The sequence below is a fragment of the Corvus cornix genome, chromosome 1, assembly GCF_000738735.6.
Source record: "Corvus cornix cornix isolate S_Up_H32 chromosome 1, ASM73873v5, whole genome shotgun sequence".
Lineage (NCBI taxonomy): Eukaryota > Metazoa > Chordata > Aves > Passeriformes > Corvidae > Corvus > Corvus cornix.
Genome location: NC_046332.1, coordinates 102,672,496 through 102,696,253, shown reverse-complemented (window position 1 = coordinate 102,696,253; position 23,758 = coordinate 102,672,496). Strand labels below are relative to the sequence as shown.

Sequence of the window (23,758 nt, the reverse complement as noted above, 5' to 3'; positions counted from 1 at the left end):
GTGTGTGTGTGTATGCATGTGTACAAATATATTTAAATCTTCTGCTCCTAAAAGATGATCTTATTTTGCAGCTGAAACTACTGCTATGCTGCGTGGCAAAAAACAAGTTACAGGTATGTTGGGGTTCTGTGGGATTTTGCCCCATTGTTCTTCTATTTTAGAAAGTGTGTAGGAAGATGGCCGCTGCTGTTACTTTGTAATTCATGGAGATAGTTAAGCATGTGCAAACATTTGCAAATTAATTTTTTGTATCATCCTTGTGGCTTATTAGCTAATTTTGTGGTGCAAATAGCATCAGTAGTTTTCCAGAGAAAATGAAAATAAAGTCTCTCAGATGATTCTGATTCTCCCTTCATTACAGAAATTGTATTTATCCTTTGGAAAGAAGCTATTGCTAGTTTTCAGTAAGGCAAGCAAAATAGTCTTACTAGAGCAAGGAATTAATTAGTGATTAGCATTTCAGAAACTCCTTGTCTACGATTTTTAATTTAAAAAATCTAGTTTTCTTCAGGGACTTTTGGTATATCTGATTTAAGTCTTCTGCAGCAGTAGAAAAGGCCTTACAGTATAATTAGTGTATTGTAAGCAACATTATAGGATGACTTTTGACCTTTGAGAGGTGTTGAAATAACTTAAGTATACTTTTTGAATAGTGCTTCATGTTTGCATCCAGCTGTTCTTTAGATTTTGTTTCTATGATAACTGTGGCCTGTAACTTGATATGTCTCTGACAGTATCAAAAACCACTCAGTGACTGAAAGGGCCAACTTTAAAGTTGCTATGTGAATGAGATATCAAATTTCCTAAATTATTTTTGATCAAAATACTGACTGTAACAATATCAAAAATCTAATACCTAGTGGTTGCTATATAAACAGTTGGCTGGTTCCTGTTGAAATCAGAGGTTCAAACTTGAAATGAATTAGGGGTTTTTTAATCGCTGCTTTTTGCAGGATAGAAAAGAAAATACATACGAATGGGATAAATTTTAAGTGGCAAGTATCACTGTTATTGCAAAAAGTCTGAGAAGAGCTCTTCATACCCAGCTAGAGCCATCTTGTGTATGCTTGATTCCCATTCCCACAATTAGCAAGGCGCTCAGGATAAGCATGTAGCTTTCAGGCTAGTGTGGCACATATCTTGGGTCAATAATTTTTGGTTTCTTAGCATTATACTGTTCAAACTGTCCAGAATTTCTCGAAAAAAAAATTTCTTGCACTGAATTCTATTTGAGTGCATAAAAATTGTAATTTTTTTTTTTTTAACCAGAGGTTGCTATATCTGCCTTTTTTGGCAACCTGGAAGTGTTGTTCTGAAAGAGCAGGTGTTGCCCTCTTCTGGTGAATGCAGTGAACTTCTGATAATATAAGAAAAGCCTGCTGAGGATGATCGTGTATGTGTCTAGAACTTCATAATGGGTTTGTTTGTTTGTTTTTTTAACCTGAAACAGAATTTACAGATTCAGAAGAATCAGCTGCAACAACAGTTTCTGGTAAGAAAGTCAGGACTTTACTGATTTCTGCAATGTTTTTTATTTCCTTTTATGTAAATCTGCTTTTATCTGTGGTAATGCAGGAACGTTGTAATGTAACAGAGTTCCAACACTAAAATGTTTTCATTTAAAATTAATTGTTTCACTCTACATTGTAATGAAATACCTTACCTTATAGGATCACTCATGGCTTGTGGCTGTGGTACTTGGGGGTGAAGTTAGGTGCAAGTTGCTTGATCAGGAGCCTTTTGTTGAGTTATCTGAACAGTGAAGAGTTTGCTGAGATGGCAGAGGAGGAAAACTGTAATGAGAGCTCCTTTGCATCTCCTCCCACCCTGGCAGATGTTATTTCATGCAGTAGATTACACTACACACATGCGTGCATACACACAAGGCTCTAAAAACTTCTGGAACTGGAGATGATAAGCATCATCTATGAAAGCATTTTTAAAAAATTCAGAATGAGACACACCAAAATAAGCTGTGTGAAAGCCAGTTGCTTTCTTGCTTAATGTATACTGACATAGAGTGTTCTGGATAAAAGACACAAAAGATCTTGTTGTTTTGCAGATGTAGTCACTCTTTGGGAATGGTTCATCTTTAACAACTGCATCACATTCAGTATTTGTGTAGTATATGCAAGGCCAAGAAGATGAAACCAGCATTACTTTTCACTCTGATTGCTCATATTTTGGCTGCTTGTTAGTTGCCTTGGAAAATTCTTCTTCTGTTGTGAATCTGCTCTGGCCCATTTAAAAAAAGTTACTAAGTTGTCATATTGAAGTGATATAAAGTGGTCTTCTAACCACTTTCTATTCTTGTGTTGACACCTAAAATATTCTTACTAAGCACAGATATTTGTCTATTGTCTTAATTTTGCTGAAAAGAACTTTGCATCATTACTCTATTTTATTTATATATGTTTACTGACAAAAATAGCTTTTTTGGAGAGACAGTTTGCCAAACCCAGTGTGTCATGTCTGCTTATGAATGCTGTGAGTTCCTGCAGGAAAAGGTCCTTGAGGTTAAGCAGTTATTGCAATTGGATATGCAAAATTTATCTGCATCTTCTGAAAGAATGAAACCAGTAAAAGGAGGACATTTGATTCCAAGCTGGTTGTATTCAGATACTCAGATTTTTGAAATAATGTGAACATTATTTCAATTATTAGTATTGAATAACGTGAACACTCTTAACAAGCTTTGAAGTTGTTCTTAAAATGAAATTTAGGTAAATAATATTCAGTTTATGTTCAGCATTTTGCAGGCTTGATCTTTTTTCTCAAAAATTCATAGAGGTAGGATACTTTATTAATACAATTTTTACTTTTATCTTTTTTTCCCTAGAATTCTCTATTGTTATTTTTATCACATATCCAATTAATTTTTCAGGCAAGATGTTCTTACTGTTTCTCTAATTTAGATTTTGTTGGATTTAGACTTTTAGGATTTTTTATGTTTTATTTTTATAGGTTTTACTGTTATGAATTTTTCTATTTCAGATATGTCTTCAGAGGAAACTACACAAAGTACAGGTGAGAATTTGCACGAAGAGAGCAAGGTTTCAAGGGAGATGTTTGTTGCATTTGTGTTTGTTGCTTTTTTGTTGGGTTTTTTAGTAATTGGGGTTCGTTTATTCCAAATTATTTTCATACATGATCTTAAAATTTGTATTTATCTGCAGTCTGTATTTTAAGTCTGTATGGTTAGGGCTCCGAGGTGCACTTAACTGACCTGTAAACCTTTCTTTTTCATTCAAAATATTGTATTGCTTACCAAAACTCAAACAGGGCAGATGTATTTTTAGCACGTATATAGGGGGTTTTGTATATCTATATGAAATGTTTTCTATGCTTTCCGATAACTATTTAAGTTATTTAACGGAACTAAAATGTACACCCCGTTCCTTAAATACATGACACTTACATGATACGTGTTCTTGCAAAGAGTTGCCAGGTTGTATCAGGGAAGACTCAATCAGAAGAACTTGCTACCCCTTCCTTTCCTGATTTTGCCATTTGAAAAAAGGAGTAGGTTTATTCCACATCAGTACAGATTCCTCCATGCCTGTATAGGAGCTGGACATCCTGCTATTCTTCGTTGTTAATTGAAAAACACATTTGTAGAACAAGATTGATCTTACACTGGATTGCTCATGTAGAATAGGATAAATGGGAACCACTGTAAAAGCACCCCTTTCTCCTCTGAACAGTAGGGAGCCAGGAGTTGCTGGCTCAGATGGGGATATAAACATTGGATGGATCTTACTCCAGTTGCTGGTTTTGCATTTCCCACACTGAAAGTAACTTCATTTTCTTGTAAATTGTCATGTATTTACACTTTTCCTGGAAACACAGAGTCTGAAATAGAAATAATTTTTGTGACGTGTGTTGTGTAGAGGGATTCCTTGTGGAATATAGGATACCCCAGGAGGGCTTGGGCATCCCAGGGCTGTTGCAGAAGTACCCCTGACGGGGCCTCAGGCTGAAGATAGGCTTGCTAAGTACCTGCCAGCCAGCAGCCTTGAACAGCCTTGGGAAAAGGTACACACTGGTCAGCTCCCCCGCTGCTTAGAGGCTTTCTCATGGGAAAGGGGCGTGAACTTGGGGAAAAAGTATAATTTGGTGTAACGGGATAATAAAACTGGAGCACAATGCTCAAATCGTATCGGTGTTCGTATCGTGACTCTGGCTGGATTCCCCTGCTCACGGGACCCCCCTCTGCAACAGTGTTTTATAGTTTTTTGAAGTTAAAAAGTGAAAACTTTAGACTTTCTTTTTATTTTTTTTAACAGAAGCACTTACAACCACTGATTATTACTCCACCATAACACCAGGTAGGTTTCATCTATCACCACTGATATGTTTTTGTGCTTCAAACACAAAACATCAAGTTTTAAGTTTTTAGGATCACAGAATCATAAAATTTGCAAAAGACCTCTAAGATCATCAAGTCCAACCATCAACTTTATTTTACTCTAAACTGCTGTCTGAAAAACTGGGGTTTTTTCTAATAATTTGAATATTACCACCAGCTTACAGTCTGTACCTTCTGATGGCTTATTTATTGATGGTGATAAAATTGATGAAGCATCAAACTTTTACAGTCACATGTTTGTACCACAGAGAAAGTGGAAAAAAAAATTCCCTTCTCATTTGGTACTAACTAATGATAACAGCAGAAAAAATAGGATTTAGTTTTTTTCCATTAATGGGGGCCAATCCATCTGCTTAAGTAAGGAAAGTCATGCTGCCACTTTGTTTTAATGAACAAGTGTAGGAGTTTTGTCTTGGATGCAAATATGCTTTATTTTTATATTATACAACAGAGCCATCTGTTTACAGTACCCTAATTTAGTATCAGTGTTATTTCTCAGCAGTGTAGGTAGTATTAAAAATATAGCAAATATGGAGCAGCCAAAAGCTTGCTGTAACTAAATGAAGGCATGCTCTACTAGATGAGTGTACATGGTTGCTGTCATCATAGTTTGAATTCCATCAGGTAGAGCAGTTTTAGCTTCATGCTATCATATGGAGCCATAGTAGGATCCTCAGAAGCAGATAATGTGCTGCCTAGTGGTTGAATTCTGTGATATTTGAAGAGCTTATTAATTATATGCTAATTTCTATTTAAATTTTTTAAAAAGAAAAAAAATGAAGACCACTTGCATGTAAGTCTTCTGTCAAAACTGTTGCAGAAAATTATTCAAAATTATTAATCAAAGGCAGCATGAATACTTCTGAATACTAAGTCTTGGAAAATGTCATGGTAAGAGCTGTATAGAGGTGAAGCCTAGACAGTATGTCAAATACTTCCACAAGATAAAGACATTTACATTTCAAACACTGGAATGATTGTAAATACATGTGTTAATATTGGATTTATGTTTAACTTTTTTACTCAGTGGTTGTTTGGTTTTTTCCCCGAAAAATCTATAGCAGGAGAAACCATTGTATGCAACGTAACACGTACCTGTAATTATTCAGGTTAGTGGTTTTCTTTTCCCATTTTTTTTATAAAAATCTTGTCCAACTATTTTATACTCTGAGTAATGAAGCAGCATTTAGTTGCCATGTAAAAGCTAGGTCTGTAATAAATTTCCTTGTAAATTTAGAGAGATTTTATATGAATTCTAAAAATATTAAACGGGGGAAGGTTAAGTAGTGTTGAGACTATTGTACTTTTGATCTTTGGTTTCTCATCAAAGGCACACAATTGCAGATAACAATTACAAAAAAACCCCAAGAAACAAGTATGCTATGGAGTTCTATTAATAGTAACACACAGTGCAGTTTTTCTGTTTTGGGAATAGATTAACTAGAAGGAATTTAGGGACAGCCATCAAAATTAAATATATAGAAAATAATGGAGCTATTGGGTGAGTTTGTTTGTTGAAATAGGTGATAAGATGGAAGAACAATTGCACACTAGATAAGCTAGTGAAAGTATTCTTATTTCCTTCGTATCAAAACACAAGACAGTAAAATCTTCAATTCTCAAAAAATTTTGCATCCTGTGTTTTAGCATTGATTTTCCTAACTTTTTTTACTTTTGCTTTTAGTGTTCTATGTGGGCAAGGTAAAGCTTCGGGCAAGTGAAGAAAATAATGCATCACTAAATGTAGAAATAGTAAGTATTCTTTCTTTTAAAACTTTATTGTGAGGAAGGTTGAAATGAGTTTTTTTGTCTACACTTAAAATACTGATACCATAACATGATTCTTACTGTGTTTGCAGTACAAGATACTGTTTGCAGTGGATGCAACAGCTCTGTTTTAAAAGCTGCTTTGCAGCTAGATTTTAAAATTCCAGCTAAGTTAACTTCCTACAGTAAGGACCTGTATTCTCTGCATGGCCACTGAAAGGAGGGGGAAGCTCTGGGTAATCTCAAGAATTTACCTTTAGGCACACGGGATCTTCCTTTGGAGTTTAATTCAGGCACTTGCCTTTAGAAGATGAGCATCGTTAGATGGCAACTATTTGGGCATAATTAAAGTTGGATTATATCCTGGAATAATTCATGTTGAGACTCTCATAAATAGTTCTATTTTTTTGTGTTTATTGTCAATTATGCTTTTGCATGATCATTCTATGTTCTTTGGCTTGTGGTTACTGAGTTATTAATTTTGCAATAGGGTTATCTGACATGAGTGTGTCCATTTTTACAACAGAAGAGAGTTTTGAGAGGACAGTGTCATGCACAGCAAGGACCATATAGATGATTCAGTATCAAGATAATACTATGAGGACAACAATGCTTAATTGTTACAGATGGAAACTGAGGGAAGGAAAAAAGGACCTTGTATCTTTATCCTACACATCCTTGTTAGTCCTCAGTCTGAGATTTCACATGCCAGTCCCTGGAAGCATGAGAGTAGTCAACAACATATGCATGGAGAGCTACTGCACAGCTGCACATGGAGCATCGAGTTTGGGCAGGGATATGCCCCACCTCAACATTATGTTGTGTTTCACTGGTGATAATGCCTACTGAGACTGTCCTAGCGTGGTAACGTTATGCCTACAGCTTCTGGAAAAACTGGTTTCCATGTCTTGAAACTCTTGCTTTTTAGAAGAGTATTTCTTAGGGGAAGTCAATACCACATATGTTAGATGATGTTTTGCCTCATGGCACTTGCTGCTTGCACGAAATGTAAAAATAACCTGTAATGCTGGCAACCAGAAGAGCATAAGAATGCATATATAGAAAGGGCCCTTAGATAAACCTCAGTGCATCCCCAGACACTAATGCTAGATCATACTTATTTAGCTCAGTTCTGCCATGTCTTTCGTGCAGTTCTTGACTTCTCACTGGCAGTATTCTGTCATCTGTTACTTACGTCTGTTATGGAGCGTGTCTCATTGTTGCACTTAGAGTTAAAAAATTCATTCAGTGTCTGGTCTAAGCTGTCTTTGTTGCAAACTAAGCCAAATTCCTCTTTTTCCAACATACGACATGGTGAGTTCACTGTCCTCTTGCCCCTATCTTTCACAAATCAGATTTTGGGATTTGGTCTATACTAGATCAACAGTTCCTTCCATAAGTTGTGACAACAATGTCATGGTAAATATTTGTTGCAGGGTATTCATGAGAAAATGTGCTTCTTATCTTTGTAATTTCAGCCTATTAAAATGTGTGAAATGAACAATTTTCTTTTAAGACTAAAAATTACTGGCTGTACTTAGCCGTGGGATCTTTTTTCTAACAGATTAATAACATAACCACCCACACTCAAGTCAGAAAATTAATTGAAATTCCAGCACATGCCCCACAAGAACTGAGGTAAGTAATTCTGAATAAGGATTGACATCTTTGTTATATTTGAAAAAGATGAAGTGAGACCTTCCGTGTGTTGAGCAGATTTTGTGTTGTTCCTGCACATTAAAAATTTCACAAGTTGTATGTTCTTGCTCCTTAACATAAGGTTAATATTTTTTAGAATACTCTTAGTTAGTTTATGTACCACTGGAGTTTCTTTTAAAAAATGGTACACCAAATGTTTGTTATAATTTAAGGATTCCAGTCTATCTGGTAGGAAATTAAGAAGAGAACTTTCCTAGCTGCATGTTCTCCAATAAACATTCTTGAAGTCATAGCTATGACTTTATTTTGGTGAGTTTTTTCTTTCCCTGTCTTTATAAGAAGAGGTTTGAATGAGTGAATATTTCCCAAACTTGTCCTGAAAATCACAAAGATGTGATTTTTCAGGACAAATCTTGTTTGTGGAAGAAATGCTTTTTTTTTACTCGTTCTATTTCTGTGGCTTTGAATATAAATTTAGAATTCTATTCTAAGTAATGCTTGTCAAAATGCAGCATTAAGATTTATCTTTTGTTCTTTTAAATAACATTTACAGTGGGTTGATGTTCAAATGTGATGACAGAGGCTTAAATTTAGTTTGTGTAGTGACTAATAAAAGTCAGCTCTTCAAATGTTTAATGCTTTGAAATGTGGTTTTACAGTATTAGAACTGGCCTGACTTCAAAAAAATCACTGATTAACTGGAAATTTTTTTTTGTCTGTAATTGTTTTTTTTTATTAAATTGTTGTAATTGTTTTTAGAAACATAACTAAAAATCCTCCCTAACAGTAACCTTTCCTTTTAAAGCATTTCAGAGTTCAACAAAACCTTGCGAGCAGTAAGTGAGGTAAGATTACCAATTGTTGTTACTGTTTGGAAAACTTTTTTTCAACTTACTTATGAAAACGCATCATTCCTGATTTCTCCTTATAAACCAATTTTTTTCTATTTTTGTTTGTCATTACAGTCCTCTGTTATGGAATGCAGTGCAGAAAACCAGAGGTTTGTTTCTAAATTTTTAAAGATCAAATATTTAAAAGCTCATATATTGTCTTGTGATCTGTGAAGTATGCATGGCTCTGTAACAGAAGAAAAAGACAAACTTTCTAGGAAGTTCAGGAGTTCAAGAAACAGGCTGGAGAAATATATATATAGGTTAACAAATTCTGATTTCATTATTCTCCTGGCATTCGTGATGTTGAAAAAACCGTTTAGAGTTTGTTGGTTTCATTTAACCCAAATGTATTTGATGTACTTCTCATCAGTCTTCTGCTGAAGCACAGGCTTTCCTGTCGTATTTCTTCTGCATCTTGCTATTAGCTGAGTCACATAACTGAGAGCACCAGAATTACAGAACTTGTGAATGCAGTGCAATCTTTATGAGGGGTTTGCTTGAGACTTCCCAAGTTGCTGTTCTTCAGCTTGAGCAACCAACCATCCTTGGGGTAGGGAAGCCTGAGGAAATAACCAGTTCAGAGTCTGGAAACCATGGGTTATCAGAATGGCAAAGCCGTTACGGAGAGGTGATCCTGGAAGCCCTGAAACAAAAATAAAATCTCTCAGTTTAATTGCTACTCACCATTAAATTGTCCTTTAAAATTATCAGCTTGGAAACACTGTATTCTAAAACAAAATGTGAAACTTTATTTCCCCAAATACTTGAATCTGGACTTTATCTTCCTAGATTAGGGTGAAAGAAAAGTCCAAAACACTCAAATAATAGAGACAGAAAGTATTCAGATCACACCCTCATGTCATGTACTGGCAGTTGCTAGGGTAGTCTTTTCATTATTATGTGCTGGAAGGAAGCCTTTTCATTCATCTCTGTGTTTGCATTTTCTGAACATGAAGAATTTTTACTGGAGCTTCACTAGTTTGGGCAGGGCTTCAAGTTGTCGAACTGTAGTCGTAAAGGTGGAGTTACATGGTTGAATGAGTCACTGAATTTCTCTCTAAAGTCAAGAAAGAATGCTGTCTTCCCCAGGTGGTGGAAGTTTCATAAACACCGGCATATTTACACTAGCAGTGGAGATTACATTATTATCTTTACAAAATTATCAACTCTTTAATGGCCAACATTGATTAGGGAGGACCCCATTTAAGAATCGCCATAGTAGAGGTAAGGGACAAGTGCCACAAACTGATGTATTATGCTTCTAATTAGCCTGGAATAGGGGTTTATGTGCATTAAAAATATGCCCAAATCTGATAGAGCCTAGGAAAAATGTGCTTTCACACTTAGCATTTGTGCTAGTGTGCTTTCACTTAGCATTTGATGTTCGTTTCATGTGTTGTAAAGAGGAGGCAGCTCTGTTTCTTGAGCCTTAAGCTTTTTTCTTCTTATTATAGTACACACTGCAATTTCATAATGAAGCTGGCTGAGAGAAAGAATATAAGCAGTTTAACAGACAAAGCAAAAATAAGCCAACTTGGTAAGTTGTGCTTTAAACACAATCTCATCACAATTTAATGTCTTTACATGTGGTCTTCAAGTAGCTAAAAAGACAAGGTAGTTACTTACTTTTAGATCAAAATATTTTCTGTTTTGAGCAATATAAATACATAAAAATGCAGCCTTCTGATTTTTGGGGGTGTGTGTGATAGAAATAACTTACAAAAATATTTTGGTATAAAATACTGGGTTTAATAGAGTGCACTTTGAAAGGATTAGGTGTAAAATAAGCTGAGAACATGTCTTGCTGAAATGACAATCTGAATTGAAGGGATTGTTAAGTAGCCAAATTTTCTTAGTGATGTTGTGACAGGATGGAGTAGTGGCTCATACCATTTGTCTCTGTTTCAAAAGTGTTGCTTTTTGGTTTGTTTAAAATTAAAAAAAAAAGAGAACTCTGAACTTGTCAGGCATTGAACAAAAATCTAGGGGTATGACAATATTCTGACTGGTCAAGAGTTCTTTTGTTTTGCAAAACTAATTTCATAACAAACTTCAAAATAAATTATGTTGTTTAAAGACCTAATACACATGGTTAAATATTCTACTTAATGATGTTAGCAGTTGTTATGCTTAAGGATAATGGTTCTTTGTCATCTCAGATCAATGCTGCTGTTCATCACTGAAGTATTGTTCCTTGACTGCTGAAGAATTACAGATGTAGTAAGTATAAATACAAAATTTGACTTGCTAATTTCCTAAATTTTCTAATACTTTGCTAGAGTAAACTTCCATGCTTTAGTGTAATAGGCAGAAAGGACTCCACAAGAAAAAGCTGACCAGCATTTCCCAGTGTAGCTCACTTCTGTTTCTTCCCTTTTTCCCTTTTTCCCTTCCCTCCCTTCTTATCCCTTTGTTTTTTTCACTTTTTTCCCTGATGCATCTAGCTTTTGTGTTCAACAACAGCTCACCTTCAGAACAGGCAGCAAAGACAGTAGCAGTATTTATTTATGGACTTGCTAGTTAACAACTACAGCAAAATAGAATGTAAGAACCCTCTAAATATTAGAGCATGAAACATCCAATCTGATTGGTTTTAAAATACACATTATTAGTATTATGTCCATATAATTCATATATATTCCTCTATTATAATTCATTTTCTTTAAAGTAGAAACAATGCTAAATTTAACATGGATTTTTTTAACCTTTTTTTCTTTTACAGTACTATACAAGTGCCACCTCATTCCATATGGGTTCCTTCCCCTCATTCTCTTTCTCTCCCTAAAAAGACTTTCCTCAAATCTAATTCTTTTATTCCCCCCACTATACTTTCTGCTAAACAAAGCCCCACAGTTAGACCACTGATCCCACCATTCACAGAAATTTATTTTTCTGGAACTCTCTCCACACCTCCCCTTACAAACCCTTTCTCTGAAACTTCTATGTCTTCCACCAGTGTTACCCCTACACGTTCCTCTTCTGAATCTCCTACTCCACCTACCATGCCAACTGTTTCTTCCATAACTTCCAGTAAATCCATCACTGTTCCCACAGCTGCAACAGAATCTGTCACTAGTGGTGCCTTCTCAATTAAATCTGATGCTGTACACCTTAACAAAACTTTTACAATACTTTCTCCTTCTGTAGGTTTCACTAAACATTCTGCACTTTCTTCTTCTGAGCCCCACAAACTTCCAATTATAAATCGCCACTTTGAGGCTATAACCAAATCTGTTGCACAAATTCCTCCTGCTACAACCCAACTTATATCTGGTAGCAAAAATGTTAGTACGGTACCTATTGTTCCCCTTACTCCTTTCACAATATCTTTGACCCCTACTGTTAGTCCTGTCAACCATTCTGTCTCAGCTTCTCGTCCTCATTCTACTGCTGATGGCCGTGGGACCCCAGGTAAATATGACAAATAAATAATTCTTTGTTTTGAATGCCATATTCTGGATTTGCTTTGAAACTTCATTAAACAACATTATATATATGAGAGGTGACCTTGCAATTATTGTGAATTCCTTTGGGTGGGGGTGTTGATCTGCTGAAGGGTAAGAAGACTCTACAGAGGGATCTGGACAGGCTGGATCGATGAGCCAAGGCCAGTTGTATGAGAGGCTCAACGAGGCCAAGTGCAGGGTCCTGCACGTGGGTCACAGAAACCCTGGGAAGCAGTCCAGGCTTGGGGAATAGTGTCTGGAAAGCTGCCCGAAGGAAAAGGACCTGGTAGTTCTGGCTGACAGTGGCTGAACATGAGCCAGCGGTGCCCAGGTGGCCAAGAAGGCCAGTGGCACCTAGCCTGGATTAGCAATAGTGTGGCCAGCAGGATCAGGACAGCGATTGTCCCTCTGTACTGGGCACTGGTGATGCCGCACCTCCAATCCCATGTCCATTTCTGGACCCCTCACTACAAGAAAGACATTGAGGTGCTGGAGTGTATCCAGAGAAGGGCAATGGAGCTGGGGAAGGGTCTGGAGAAGAGGAGACTCAGGGATGACCTTATCACTCTGTACAACTCCCTGAAAGGAGATTGTAGCCAGGTGAGGGTCGGCCTCTTCTCCCAGGCAACCAGTGACAGGATAGGAGTGCCCAGGGGAGGTTCAGGTTGGACATCAGGAAGAATTCAGGAAGAATTTCTTCACTGAAAGGGTTGTTAAACATTGGAATGGGCTGCCCAGGGGTGTGGTGGAGTCCCCATCTCTGGGGATGTTCAAGAAACGACTGGACATGGCACTCAGTGCTCTGGTCTAGTTCACAAGGTGATGTTCAGTCAAAGGCTGGACTCAATGATCTTGGAGGTCTTTTCCAATCTTAATGATTCTGTGATTCTGTTCTATGTGAAAACCCTGAGACAACTCTCATTTGATGTGCATGTATTTTAAAATACATTCTGATGCCTTTGGCTGTGGTAATACCTCACCCTACACACTGGTTTATAACTGTCATAGGGAGGTACTGTGCTAAGTTCCCAATAGAACAAATGCTTTTTGGACAGAAAAAAAATAAGTCAGAGAGAAAGGCAGATTTTTTTTTTTAAACTATTCTAATATTTAAAATACCGCAAAATAATGTTGGATCGTCCTTAAAATATTATTACTGATGGGAAATATTGTTACTGGCTATGTATTTTCATATGAAGATTGTACACATCTTTATAAGCTTCTTTTCAAATTTCTGACACTCTCAGAAATTCAGTGGCTAAAAATTCAAAATAATAGGTTATTTAATATATTAATGGTCTGATGTGAGGAACTTTGAAATCAATAAAATGTGAAATTAATGTTGGCAATTTGAAACCTTGCCTTATGTTTTCATGAGATTTAAATTACTGCTCGCTGCAAAGTAGCTGATAGGGAGGAATTATATAACTCGTTGAGAAACCTTACAAGTAGTTATATGGTTTTTTGATCAACAGAACTGTTTAATTTTTCTGCTTTTCCAAGCTTACTTCATTTGTTGAACAGAATGTTTAACTTTTTGTTTGTCACAGGAAAAACTCTCTCAGCTACTACAAATACAACTCCCGAACACACTACCATTAGTATTGCCACAGCTGAGCAAATTGTGTCCAAAATAGAAAATGATTTAGCAGCTGGAAAAGTAGAGCCAAAAGATGTAGAAAGGATGGTTAGTGAGGTGAGCGGTATCCTCACTGCTTCTCAGCCATTACCACTGCGAATTTCTAACAGGTAGGTCATTTTGGCAATAGATTACAGGATGTCTTGATAAAATGTCTTCAGCAAGTTTCGCTTTTTCATAATCCAGAAGAATTTTTCTTGTTCTTTAATGTAGTTATTCAAAATGGAAGGACAAGCATTCTAATGTTACCAGCTGTACTATAATATAATGCCATGGAAAACGTTGGGGTTTTTTTGTGTTGACACCATAATAAGTGAGCATTTTACACTACACTTGGATTATTGCTCCATAACCATAACTTGCCTCAGAATTTTGGATGTATGTGCTTGGTAATACTAAGTATACTTTTTATTTGACAGAATTATAAAACTGGTGGACTATATTGGCTTAAAACTGAACTTATCGACATCATCTGCTGAATTTGTCTCCCCTTCCTTGGCTCTGGCAGTTGTCAAAACCAACAGAATCCGCTCCAACCAAATGTCTTTTGCTGTCCAGGACTCAGCTGATCTCCAGGTTACAAAATGCTTACAATACTTACAAATTTTCAAATATTTTTTTTAAAGTGTTTATGGTCTTATATTTATATGAACATGAGTTTGTTATTTGTTTATGTCAGTTTCAGGATATTTAGTTCGTGTTATTTTCAGACTTTTTTTTAAGCCCTCCATAATTTTTCCTTTAATTTTCAACTGTGTAAGTAGGTGTAAAACAGCAGCTGACTTAGCAGAAACTGGCAGAACTAATAAGCTGTTGGAGAGGTTACAGCTAGAACACCAGAATGGACAAAGTGCTTGGCAGAATAACTTTGCCTCAAATCCCCTGAATTATGAGTCATTTGTTCAGCCACCATGACAGTGCTGAAATTTGTCAAGGAATGTTGCCAGATGGCTTCATCTGTTTGAAAGAAATAATTGCAGAGGGTTCCAGGAAAGAACTACCATGTATGTTGCTTGGATAATGATGCTCAGATGTTTGTCACTGATGGCATCTCACCAAGAAAGAAGTGCTTCGAAAGTTTTGTCGGATCCCCTTTACCTCATTCAAAACCTCCCTCCTGACAGAGAAAATAACAATTTGGACAATACCAGCCTAGGAGGCTTAATCAAGGAGAGATGGAAAGTTTTGGACAGATTTTTGGGATATTCTGCCTCCTCAGAGAAGAAAATAGCTTAATGTATTGTGAGACATAAGTAGTACTGAAACTTTTCTGTGTTACTGAAAATGATGTAAATGTTTAACATTTGAGTTATTTTCTATTTCTTAGCAATATATAGTGCATGAATGTGAGGTGACTAGGAGGTGGTAGTGCTGACATACAGGTATTTGCTAAGGAATGATTTTTTATTGCATGGCACTGGCAATGAAACACTGAAAATTTTCAATAAGTATCATCTACTTCAAACTAGAGCAACAGGAGTGCTTTTGTGGAATTGATTCAGGATTTCTTTGGGGTCTGTCTACACCGGTGATCTCCAAAGTGGGGTTTGAGTACTCAGGGTGTGCACACAACAGTCCATTGCAGTGTGGGAAAATGTTATTTATATGATCAATAAATAAAAAATACATTTCCAAAAATAATTTTTTATCTCCTTTAAAAAGTTTTATAACTTAAGTAATATATTAGTACAGTAGTACATACATGTAACTTCTGGATGAGTATATATTGGGGTTCATGCTCAAAAACTTTTAGGGGATGCATGGTGAAAAACATTTGGAGTGTGCTGTTCTAAACAGAAGAGTTAAACCAAGTTGTTAGGGCACTGTGGGGAGTTCACACTGTTACTCTTATTACAGCCATTCTTTGAATACTCAGATAATTTCTTTCTGCAGTACTACTAAGGTTTCACATCTCCCAGGAACACTGAGGTGATGATATTTGTGTGTAAAGGACTAATGTGAGACAAGAATGTTGAGAGATTTTGCACTAAACAAAGCACCCTGGCCTGTAAGCACAGCACATAAAATGGGTGAAAGTTCAGATCCCTTTCTGTACAATATTAGTTCACTAAGTTCTTGAGTTATCTGAATTGTAGCTTATCCAGTTTATTTTTAATTTTTGCCAGATGATCAAAAAGTTAGGGTTTATGTTCTTACCTACACATAAACATAACCTACTGAACTTAAAAATGTATTGACAAATAATGGCTATTTACACTTTTTCTGAATTCTGACATACTTCCTGCAGGGTATAAAAATTCTTGGCCTTAGCAGGCTTTCATGCTGTGAAATGTTGATCTCCCTACACAGTTACATAAACCTACCGGGGTTGTTGCTCTTCACCTTTTCCAAATCAATGCAAAACACAGAGTGGTGTGTCATGTCCGTGTAGGCAAATGCTTAAAGCCAGATTATTTTCAACGGTAGGCAGACCTGAAATGGGATGCATCCTTTTCAGTCCTGTCAATGCTATTCATGCATTGGAGCAGGAGAGGAATGAAAGCAGCAGTGAGTTTGTGACAGTGATTAAAGAGATGTTTATTTTGAAGTTTTAAACTGAAAGTAAGTCATAATTTATTTATTTGGAGACTGAAACGAAGCGTAATCCTGGTGTTTATTTTTCAGATCTCTCTAGGAGTTCAAGCAATTCAGAATTTAAATACTCTTGGATCAATTACACTTCCTTCATCATTGCTGGCAAATTTGCCCACTGAGGAGTTGGACTTGGCTTCTAGAATTATATTCAACTTCTTTAAAAAGACCACTGTGTTTCAGGTATTTTTTTGGCCCACTGTTCATAAGGCTTTTAAACTCAAGCTTAGAGCAAAATATCTTTTTTCCCCACAAAACATGTTTTAAAACTTCTGACTTAAAAAGTAATTATTTTTGTCCAGTGCTTACTCCACATAGTAAATGAGCTTGTGGATGCTGTACTCTACTATTGTTTCCTTTAAGATTTTAAAATCTGGCACATTTTTTGTCATTCCAGGATCTGTCCTTGAAGAATGCATCTTTAATCAGCAGTGTAGTATCATCAAGTGTTGCTAACCTCAGCATTAGCAACTTAAAGGCAAATGTTACTGTCATTTTGCAGAATATCAAGCCTAATCAGGTATGATTTACATTTTGGCAGACTTAAAGTACAGTTTTGTTTCCTCCACTGAAGCTGTTGTAGTGGAAACACTGTACTAAGAATACCAGTGAGTTTGTTCTGCTTTACTAGTGTGGGCATTTCATCTTCATCTGGACATTAAAAATCACTCTTTTTTGCTTATTTACCACTGGTATACATTTTAGTTCTCAAATAAGATAAGGTAATTTTGCTCTATCACGTATGCATCCAGTTTTTATCTTTCTTACTTACACTTTTGTTTTATTCTACAAAGAATAAAAACTCTTAGATGGAAGACTGACAGTGTGGTTTGTTAGAGAAGATGTTTCAGTCATGACATTTGTGGGTGCCACATGGCCAGAAAATAAGGGAAACTGAAATTTTCCCTAAGAAAATGGCACAGGATTGTGTCATCTAGACGTATTAGGACTCTTATACACCATCTCTTTCTGAAAGGAGCATCAAGGATTAAAGTCTTCTATATCTTAACAGAGTTTAAAATCCTAAATTACTATAAACTAAAAAATGTAGGGATTCCACTAATGCACCTGAAGCTTTTTTCAGGAGCTGGCTTAGTGACATCTTTACTTGTTTTGACATAATAATGAGTTTTGAGATATAACTGTAGAAGTATCAGTGTTTATAACAGTAACAATGTGTATTACTGCTGGTATTTATGGAATTTGTATGTGTGTGGGGAAATCAATATGTAAATGTTTAACATCATGATAGTAGGAAGTGATCAAATATTTGTAAATGAAAAGGTTTTCCCTTTTCTGTGTGGTCGTGACTTCAAAAGTTATGAAGTCCAGAAGGATGAGAAATCCCAAGAAGTTGTATAGTGTGGGAAGACAATGAAAGAGCATTCAAAAGGTTCTACCAGGAGCAGAATCTTTGCATAAGCACAAGAGCTAGCTCCTGTATGGTGACTTCAAATTTGTTCAGCATATTTTTACATGCAGTTTGCAATATTAATCCATTTTATGCACCTAAATTAATTTTGCATTCACGTAGATCAGGCAGATTTGCTGTATACAGTGTTTATTCTTGACAGCATTTTGTAGATAATTCAGAAATCATTCAATCCTAAACTCACAGTTTAGTAAGATTTTTTATTCTTTTTACTCCTAAACAGGATAATTCAACGGTTAGATGTGTTTTCTGGGACTTCAATAAAAATGGTAAGTACTTGAGATCACCCAAGATGCTGTGGTGTTTTAGCTATGTTAATTCATGTTAATATAAGTAAAGCCTTTAATGAATAACAAAGCTGCTTTTTTTAACAGATGGACATGGAGGCTGGTCATATGCAGGTTGCATAGTTAAAGAAAGTAGGGTAAATGAAACAGTCTGTTCATGCAACCATCTCACAAGTTTTGCAGTTTTGATGGTAAGTATTTTAAAAATTATGCAATCTTACCCTTATTTAAGAACACATTTAACCTTCTGTTGTCTTAAGTAAGTGAGGACTCAATAAGCACATACTACCTAATAAATAATACACAGTTCTGCTGGCTTCAGTGTTATGACTAATTGTATGCTATTTGTACTATGCTTAAACTGTTTGTTAAATGGGAGTCCATGACTTCCACTGGAGGAAAAAAAATTCTCAAGTGCTGCAGCTTTTACATTTAGACAGCTGTTTATATTCTAGGAAATAAAATTTAGGATAAATCAAATTTAAAACAGGGTTTTAATCAAATGGGTTTTCACAATTAGAGTAATAGAATAATAAAATAGTATCTCAAGTTGGAAGGGACCCATAAGGATCATGGAGTCCAGCTCCCTGCTCTTTACAAGACTAGATTGGCTTTTTTGTTTTTCATCTAACTTTTTATAAGAGCCATGATGAAAAGAGTGAATTCCTTTTTTAAAATTATTTTTAAGTGCAGAGGAAAAGTTGTATTTTTGTTATTTTGGTGGTTTTTTATCTTTTTCCATTAAATCAACATGTTCTCTGAAATTAACTTCTGTTTCTGTTTTAGGACTTGTATGGAAAGACTCCTTTGAATCCCACACAAGAATTGGTACTGACTTTTATATCATATATAGGCTGTGGCCTCTCTGCAATTTTTCTTTCTGTTACTCTTGTGACCTACATAGCCTTTGAGTAAGTACCCATTCGACTAAGCTCCCATTATTCTTCAACTGGGATTGATTATAGCCTTCATTGCGAAATCCTTTTCAAAAATTAAGGATTCTGTCTCCGCAAACAATGCACAGCGTTGAGCTTTTGATGGGATACTCTCTCTTTGCTGATGAGGGTGAAAGAGCAGGAGGCTGCTGTCCTGCTGAAGTTCTTTATTTCATAGTCTCATAGTCTTCTGAAGGCAGAGTTCAAAGGGGTTACATAATAAGGCCAAGCAATAACAGCAGCAGCAGCAGGCAAACAAGTAGAAAAACAGCTTCTTCTTTTTCTTCTTTTCTAAACTTACAGAAGTGTGGATTATATTTGTTAATTGACCAATAAAATTGACACATGATTCTAGTTTTTCTTTTCTTAACTTATCCTGGTCTAATTCTAATAGTCATAAATCTTACACAATTATTACACAGCTATTACCCAGATTTGTGTATATAGTTTCTATCAGCTCTTCTTGTTTATGTGAACAATCTAATTGTTTATCTAAAACATGTGAACAGTATAGTTCTATCTGTGTTTTGTCTAAAGTAAAGAAATTCTGTGAAAAGGTAACTCTGCTGCAGTAAGAACTGTGTTTAAGATTTCTTTGCTGCAGCTTTTCAATGTTTAAAGCACTTTGCATATATTTCTACTAAAAGTTAAAAATCTGTATTTCTGTTTCACTTTGGTGTGACTTCATGTATCTCAGCTTATCCAAAGGTTTTAATTCAATCCCTGTGCTTTGGCTTTCCTCTGGGCCTGGGTCCAGAGGAGCTCTCACTCCAACAGCACAGATTTGTCCAGTTCACCAGGAAGGTGTTGATTCAGTCTTCAGAAACGTTATTCTTACGAACAAGTGAATTATCATGAGGCTCTATGCAGTAAGACGTGAAGAAGTATCACTCTGAAATATTTTATAATGGATTATCATAGTAGAAGTGTGAAGGAATGTATTTAAGATACAACATATAAAAAGCAGTGCAGAATTTTATCATTTTTAAAAGCATTTGTATTCTTTCTTTATTCTCTCATTTTTCTAAGACTGGGACTTGTGTCTATCAAGGCTTTAGATGTCCAGTCAAAAGCTTGATCTAGTTTAGCAATAAGGAACATTTTGGGTTTGGGTAGCAATGTAACAAGAATTCCAACATACAATGTAAAACAAAAAAATAACCATGGCACTAAACACTTAATCTCCAAGTTATTGTTGGTATTTATGTAACCTTTTCTAAAAACGTTATTTATACAGACCGTGAATTTGGAAATATGTTGTGAATTATTCTCTCCGTGTATAAATGCAACACACAAAGCATTGTATATGAAAGAAAATGTAACATTTTCTTTTTCCTGGCCTTTGTGAATGCCAAGGACTGCAAGAGAGGAAGTAAGCCAGGGATCCACGGACAATTGATGTCATCTCACTAATTTGCTTTTTTTTTTTAGGAAAATCCGGAGAGACTACCCCTCCAAAATACTTATTCAGCTGTGTGCTGCATTACTTCTACTCAACTTAGTTTTTCTCCTTGACTCATGGATTGCACTGTATGATACCCGAGGTCTATGCATTGCAGTTGCAGTGTTACTTCACTATTTCCTCTTGGTTTCCTTCACCTGGATGGGCCTGGAAGCTTTCCACATGTATCTGGCCCTTGTGAAAGTCTTTAACACCTATGTACGGAAATATATTCTTAAATTTTGCATTGTTGGTTGGGGTATGTATTTTTTTTTCCATTTGTATGCTAAATAGATAAATCCTCTTATCAAGTATTGCAGTGAGTGTGACACAGGTCAGAAATGAAAATTAGGCAATCATTAAATGTTATATGTGTTCCACCTTTCTGAGTCATGGAGTCCCCCCAGCTGCAGAAATGAAGCTTCTGCAATGCAAAGTGATAATAAGTGTTCCTTGTGCTAGTACAATAGAACCAATTTTGAGCGTGCACGCTTCCATTATTTTGAGAATAAATGCCAATGAGTATATATATTCCCTTTCTGGAATAGCACCGTTGCTAACTGTCATGGGTTAGCAGGACCAAACCACTACACTAACAAAAATCAGCAAAACCAGATCTAACTGGATAGAGGATGAAGAGATTCTGGGCCTGATTTTTATCTCTTAAATGTTTCTTAAAGCATATGTAAGAAAGAAAATCTGTCATGCTGTAAGAGATTTTAAATCAGTTTCAAGACTAATGGTATTTGTTGGTTTATTCAGAAAGTTTTGGAGCTGGCTGTGGAGGACTGTTCTTGTTTGTTTGCAAGTTGTGCTCCTGAGCAGTTTGAATGCTGCAATTTTTCAGACAGCTAATAGTCAGCAGAACTCAACAGATAAATTTCAGAAACAAGTTGTAGATTTCATAGAAAAATATAATAATTTCAAGTCCTCATAATACTGTCTCTGTTAGGATTTTTACGTATGTGTTTGTTCATAATCTTTTAGGGTTACCAGCAGTAGTTGTGTCCATTGTGTTGGCCGTATCACCAGATAATTATGGACTTATAACCACTGGAAAGGTTTCAATAAATGGACCTGATGAATTGTGAGTTAAAGGGAGGTGCTTTTGGGGACGTGGGGGTGGGGGATGGAAGAAGATCCTCCAAACTGCTTTTCTTTAGAGTAAAGGTGGGGAAGGGAAGGAAGCAATGGTAGTCCTTTGAAATGGCATAACTCTACAATATCTCATGTGTTTTAGGTTTATTGCCTATATGAAGGCCTGGATCCTTTGGCCAAAAAAATACTTTTTTTCTAAAAAGGCAAAAATGGTTTGCATGTGCAACAAACAAAAAGTTTGTCTATGTTCATTTCACTTAATTTCTATTTCTCATAACAGTTGACAGACTGTTCTTTTGTTCTAGCTGTTGGATCAAAAATCGAATTGTCTTCTATATTACTGCTGTGGGATACTTTTGCCTGATATTCCTGATCAATATCAGCATGTTCATTGTTGTGCTGATCCAGCTCTGTCGTATCAAAAAGAAAAAACAACTCGGTGCTCAAAGGAAAACCAGCATCCAAGACCTTAGGAGTGTTGCTGGCCTCACTTTCTTGTTGGGAATTACTTGGGGGTTTGCTTTCTTCACAGTAAATGAGGTATTTACTTACCTCTTTACCATTTTCAACACTTTGCAAGGTAAGTTTGTCCTCCATGTAACAGCCTCCTAAGTATAATATAACAAACCAAACATTTTGTAATCCCATTTTCTTGATTCAGCAATACAAATTTAACTCTGGTATGTACTGTAACATGTTAATTATTTACTGTAATACTAAAATGCAGTTTATGCAATTATGATAAGGTACCGAAAAACTAGGTACTATTTATATACATATGGTATATTTATAAATATTATCGTTTTAAAAGTGTATGGAAACCAGATATCCCTGGAAGTGACTGTGTTTCACTAATAAACAGATGAATTTTGAATACTCAGTTACTCTAAGTGTTCATGTTATAATGCAATTAATGTAGTGAAAATTCTATCATTTCTTCAGTTCCCCTAAAGCTTCTGGGGGAGGTTTGACATTCACCAAAGGGTCATTGAGACAGGCAAGGCTGCAACATCTGAAAGTTAGTGACCCAACTTCTAAGCATGGCTTATATAGTCCTTAAGAACATAAGGGAAGTAGATATGAAAACATAAAGTTTTGCAAAGGCCAGGGTGCTACTGGACATATCCAAAAGCAGAGTTGCTGCAAAGGCTTTTATATAAATAGAAGATATTGTAGCTGTCCACAGTTATCTAAATATACCTGAATTGCACTTCTGAAGTTCGGATCCAAACTGCTTAAATGGCACTTAGATGACTGACTGTACGATTTCCCAGAGAGACTAAAGCAATGAAAATTGCAGTTCAGTGTATACACCTCTCCCCTATTTGCTGTGTTGATTTACTATTATTTATTATTCATGTTAAACCTAATACAGCTGTTTCCCCCTGCAGATTGGAAATTGTGCAAAGACTGAGTGCCGCTTTCCCTTAAAGGGGGACAATTATGATGAACTTTTAAGCAGGGAAAGTTAGATGCCACCCTGTGTCAGTTAGTAGTGAATGAGAAAAAGACAAGGAGACTGTAAATGGATGAGCACCATCCCTTCTAGAAAATATTTGAAATTGTGGTAAAGGGGGTACCATTTATTGTTATTATTTTAGAAATTAGTTATTTTCTTTGTATGAGTGCTCAAAATTTTGTAGCATTGGTGGTAACAGGTTAGCTGCTAATAAAAGATGTAACAGTGTCACACCATGTGCTAAAAAAGCTTCATAGAAATCTGACAGTGTTGTATCACACCTTCTCTTTGACATTATGAATTCTTTTCCAAAAGCATTAAGTAAATTTCAAGATCAACAGAATTGTTCCCCTCTTATTTGATAGAAGGAAACTGTATGCATTTTATGCATTTGATTGTATTTTTTGTTTTTTCTTTTGTGTGTATGATTCCTCTAATCTATGTGAGGAAAAAGTACGCTGCAGTGTTCAGAGTTGTAAACTTTTTCAGCAAAGAAAGGTATCATTACTTTTTAGTAGAAATTAAAAAGAAATGAAAGAAAATGAAAGCGTTGTTCATTAAGAAGTAGTAAAAGTGAATTTTGCAACAGTCTTCTATGTTATTCCTTTGCAGGGTTCTTCATTTTCATCTTCTATTGTGTAACGAAAGAGAATGTCCGCAAACAGTGGAGAAGATATCTTTGTTGTGGGAAATTCAGGCTGGCTGAAAACTCAGGTAATTTTTTTTTTTAACTTCTGAATC

General features: G+C 35.9%; 1 protein-coding gene across 5 annotated transcripts in view; it reads left to right on the top strand.

The window, feature by feature from the left end:
* The window catches only part of ADGRG2 (adhesion G protein-coupled receptor G2), a 59,775-nt gene that overhangs the window by 30,017 nt on the left and 6,000 nt on the right, over window positions 1-23,758 (top strand). For 4 of the 5 annotated variants that reach the window (XM_039551202.1, XM_039551177.1, XM_039551191.1 and 1 more), the window contains exons 4-26: window positions 72-113; window positions 1,451-1,492; window positions 2,995-3,027; window positions 4,287-4,328; window positions 5,431-5,478; window positions 6,054-6,121; window positions 7,701-7,774; window positions 8,601-8,640; window positions 8,761-8,795; window positions 10,143-10,225; window positions 10,848-10,908; window positions 11,411-12,099; window positions 13,685-13,883; window positions 14,193-14,349; window positions 16,399-16,548; window positions 16,763-16,885; window positions 18,021-18,066; window positions 18,172-18,275; window positions 18,871-18,995; window positions 20,451-20,719; window positions 21,448-21,547; window positions 21,864-22,138; window positions 23,630-23,731. In XM_039551202.1, the coding sequence (XP_039407136.1) occupies window positions 72-113; window positions 1,451-1,492; window positions 2,995-3,027; window positions 4,287-4,328; window positions 5,431-5,478; window positions 6,054-6,121; window positions 7,701-7,774; window positions 8,601-8,640; window positions 8,761-8,795; window positions 10,143-10,225; window positions 10,848-10,908; window positions 11,411-12,099; window positions 13,685-13,883; window positions 14,193-14,349; window positions 16,399-16,548; window positions 16,763-16,885; window positions 18,021-18,066; window positions 18,172-18,275; window positions 18,871-18,995; window positions 20,451-20,719; window positions 21,448-21,547; window positions 21,864-22,138; window positions 23,630-23,731 (2,907 nt within the window). The remainder of the gene's footprint in view (window positions 1-71; window positions 114-1,450; window positions 1,493-2,994; window positions 3,028-4,286; window positions 4,329-5,430; window positions 5,479-6,053; window positions 6,122-7,700; window positions 7,775-8,600; window positions 8,641-8,760; window positions 8,796-10,142; window positions 10,226-10,847; window positions 10,909-11,410; window positions 12,100-13,684; window positions 13,884-14,192; window positions 14,350-16,398; window positions 16,549-16,762; window positions 16,886-18,020; window positions 18,067-18,171; window positions 18,276-18,870; window positions 18,996-20,450; window positions 20,720-21,447; window positions 21,548-21,863; window positions 22,139-23,629; window positions 23,732-23,758) is intronic. The other variant, XM_039551195.1, reaches the window with a different exon arrangement.